This window comes from Danio rerio, chromosome 9, assembly GCF_052040795.2.
Source record: "Danio rerio strain M-AB ecotype USA chromosome 9, GRCz13ab, whole genome shotgun sequence".
Lineage (NCBI taxonomy): Eukaryota > Metazoa > Chordata > Actinopteri > Cypriniformes > Danionidae > Danio > Danio rerio.
Genome location: NC_141029.1, coordinates 8,733,714 through 8,736,753, shown reverse-complemented (window position 1 = coordinate 8,736,753; position 3,040 = coordinate 8,733,714). Strand labels below are relative to the sequence as shown.

The 3,040-nt window shown below is 38.3% G+C and overlaps 1 protein-coding gene across 2 annotated transcripts; it reads right to left on the bottom strand.

Annotated features, from left to right (window-relative positions):
• Positions 1-356: 356 nt before the first annotated feature.
• si:dkey-90l23.1 lies at positions 357-2,401 on the bottom strand. Of its 2 annotated transcripts, none has more exons than XM_087267143.1 (9): positions 2,350-2,401; positions 2,109-2,186; positions 1,903-1,947; positions 1,694-1,823; positions 1,490-1,593; positions 1,362-1,406; positions 1,112-1,247; positions 756-856; positions 357-677 (listed from the first exon to the last, which is right to left on the bottom strand). In XM_087267143.1, the coding sequence occupies exons 1-9, from the start codon at positions 2,375-2,377 to the stop codon at positions 664-666; spliced, it is 681 nt and encodes a 226-aa protein (XP_087123269.1). In that variant the 5' UTR covers positions 2,378-2,401; the 3' UTR covers positions 357-663.
• Between the last annotated feature and the right edge of the window lie 639 nt (positions 2,402-3,040).

Here is a 3,040-nt window from a genome sequence, read left to right as displayed (position 1 = left end):
AAAAAAAAAAAAATGATCATAACACCTCAAATATACACTGGCTGCCTGTTAAGTTATGTATTGATTTTAAAAATATTGCTTCTTACCTATAAATCTTAGACATTATTTCACAAAACTTTACTACATTGTACATTAAGGGTTATGCAACAGGCCATGTCATCTCCTAATAGTAATAATCTCTGGCTCAAATGACAAGTTTTAACGAGCTTCAATAAACGCACAACACCAAAAATGGGGGGGGGGGGAAGACATCCAATTTAAGGTGTTTACATCCGATAACTTGAGGTATTTGCATCATCTAGTTTAAAAATAATGTCAATGATTAGGAATTTCTGTTTGACTTTAGTAAACAAAACTTTTCATTTGATACAAGATTTATTTAAAAGCAAACTCCAAACACCAGGAATTATGAAAAATGAACACAAAATTAATCATTCTATGTCATACAATAGAGTTAGCACTTACAGAAACTAAACCATGGTCTAATGCGGTCACAGATTGCAATTTGTACAGCCACAGTGAGTAAATCTGTTACTTATGTGGTCAGTCAACTGCAATAAACATTTTGTTGCAATTATATCTACACAAGATCAGGTTTAAATGCATAGTTGTGATGAAGCCAATGGTTGTAGAGATGCTCAAATAAAGTCGAAATCCTTAAGATCAGTCTTCATTTGCTGCAAGGAAGAAAACGATAATGGAGTTCATTTGCAAATGAAAGGTTAAGTAAAAGACAAACCTTTACAAGCACTTACCAGGACAGGAGTAGGTGACCTGCAGGTACTTGCGTGTGCCCAAACAGGGATCAGAGAAGACATCGTTGGAGGCAGTCAAGGAGCAGTATTTCCCGTCACACCTGTGTGATGGTAGAAGGGAGTTAGACATGAAAAACGTTCACCCACATGTCAAGTGGTAGCCGTTGGTCAAACCCTGGACTTTACCGGTGATCCATGTATTAGCACTTTCATTACAAAAAAAATATTTCTATCAAAAGGGTCACCGGAATATTAACTTGAGAAACTATGGATTTAGAATAATCTTGCTTTAACGTAGTAAACACTTGCCTGCCTCTCATTTGTACAAAAACAGTAAACAATTGCTCAATCTATACCTTTCTGACACAAGTTCCAGCGAATTTTGCAAAAAGCACTCCGTGTTTAGGCGGCGCCCAAATGGACGTCTTCTCAAGCAGGTGGTATAATCTGTACGTCCGTAGTTTGCAGAAAGGATCTTAATCTTACCATGTTCTGAGGAAGCAAAAATATTTCATTTAAAAAAGGCAGAGATCCCTTTACATAGACCATTGGGGGAAGAAAAATAAAATAAAAATAATATAAAAAAAAAAAAAAAAAAAAACTCACCACATTCCAAGACCCCATTATCACCTTCACAAATCTCAATAGTTTCTGAAAGACATTGGATGAAGGTTACAGGTTTGCACAAAGAACATAAGCTTTAATTGGAATAAAAAAATAAAAAAAATCCATACTTGCTGGGACACAAATGTAGTTGGTGGTGTAATGGGTAAAAACACAATGATCTGGTCTTGAAATGCTTTCCTTCTTTATCACACACTCTGCCCGTCCATTACACCTGTTTGAGGACAAGTTAATTACTAGCAGAAATATTTCAAACTAATTAACCAATAATCACAAGTCACAAGCTAAAAGGAGGGGAAAAATTATGTTTTTACCCTTTAGGTACAAGAGGAATATCTGGAAGACACCTAGCAGGATCCATTCGAACACGTGGCTTTGCTGGGCCACAGATGCGGGTGGTTCGGTGACCAAATCTTGCTGACTTAATGAAGATCACACCAACACCTTAATAAATAAATGCAAGTCACTTGCTACCCTTGACAGAATTTTACAGCAACTTCAATAGATCATCATTACATCTTACCACAACGGAGACGAAGGTCAGAATCCTTGCATGTAATTACAGTATCTGGGAGGGGCAGACACAATTTTTTTTTTTTTTTTTTTTTTTTTTTTTTTTTTATACAAATAAGTAGCTATCATTCCAAATTACAAGCTATAATCAGTGACGAGCAAAAAGACACTGATATCTCATTACATTAACTTTCATGCCAATTCATTAAAACTCACTGTCATAATCAGACTCCTGAGTGTCTTGTATGGAATCAAATACAGACACAGACATCAGCAGGCCACAGTTCATCAGCACTACTAGAAAACAAAGGAGAAGATTTGATTAAGACACGAGTACACTGCTAATCTCACACACTTGCTGAAAATGTAGTTCAAAAGATAACTTTTCTAAAGTCAGTTGTAGAACTACACATTTACAATCACTATGCATCAGCCTATCATGTGTAAAGTCACTCACAGGCAACAACGACACTAAGAAAACCCATGGTTCTGCTGTTTCCCTCAATGATGAATGCAACATTTGCTGATTCATATTTATGGGCCGCTGATTTGAGTGTTAATAAGCGACACCTGTGCACCACACCGGCCTCTAGTTCTAAAGGATAACGAGGAATGATGAAAACAACGCTGGAGTGCTTTTATGAAGTTAGACCTGAAGCGTGTTTCACGAAACTAGTTTAAGCTGCGGTCACACTTGACTTTTCTCCCCATAAACTTCCATTCATTTGTACACGAATGCGTCAGACCAGAAACACATGGTTTGCATGTTCTCCCTGCGTTCGCGTGGGTTTGCTCCGGGTGGTCCGTTTTCCCCCTCAGTCCAGACACATGCGCTACAGGTGAATTGGGTTGGCTAAATTGTCTGTAGTGTGTGTAAATGAGTGTGTATGGATGTTTCCCAGTGATAGGTTGTGGCTGGAAGGGCATCCGCTGTGTAAAAACGTGCTGGATAAGTTTGTGGTTCATTCTGCTGTGGCGACCCTGGATTAATAAAGGGACTAACCCGAAAAGAAAATGAATATAACCTGAGTTCGGCAATTCATTCCGCTGTGGCGACCCCAGATTAAAGCTTTGGTCACACTGGGCTTTTCTTCCAATAGACTTCCATTCATACGCACTGTCAGGCCGGAAACACAGGGTCATGCGTC

Coding starts and splice junctions, on each gene's coding strand:
- si:dkey-90l23.1 (XM_087267143.1), bottom strand. CDS start 2,377: ATGGGTTTTCTTAGTGTCGTTGTTGCCT. Junction 1,948..2,108: donor TCAGGAGTCTGATTATGACA/GTGAGTTTTAAT, acceptor TGCCCCTCCCAG/ATACTGTAATTACATGCAAG. Junction 1,594..1,693: donor ATTCCTCTTGTACCTAAAGG/GTAAAAACATAA, acceptor GTCCTCAAACAG/GTGTAATGGACGGGCAGAGT.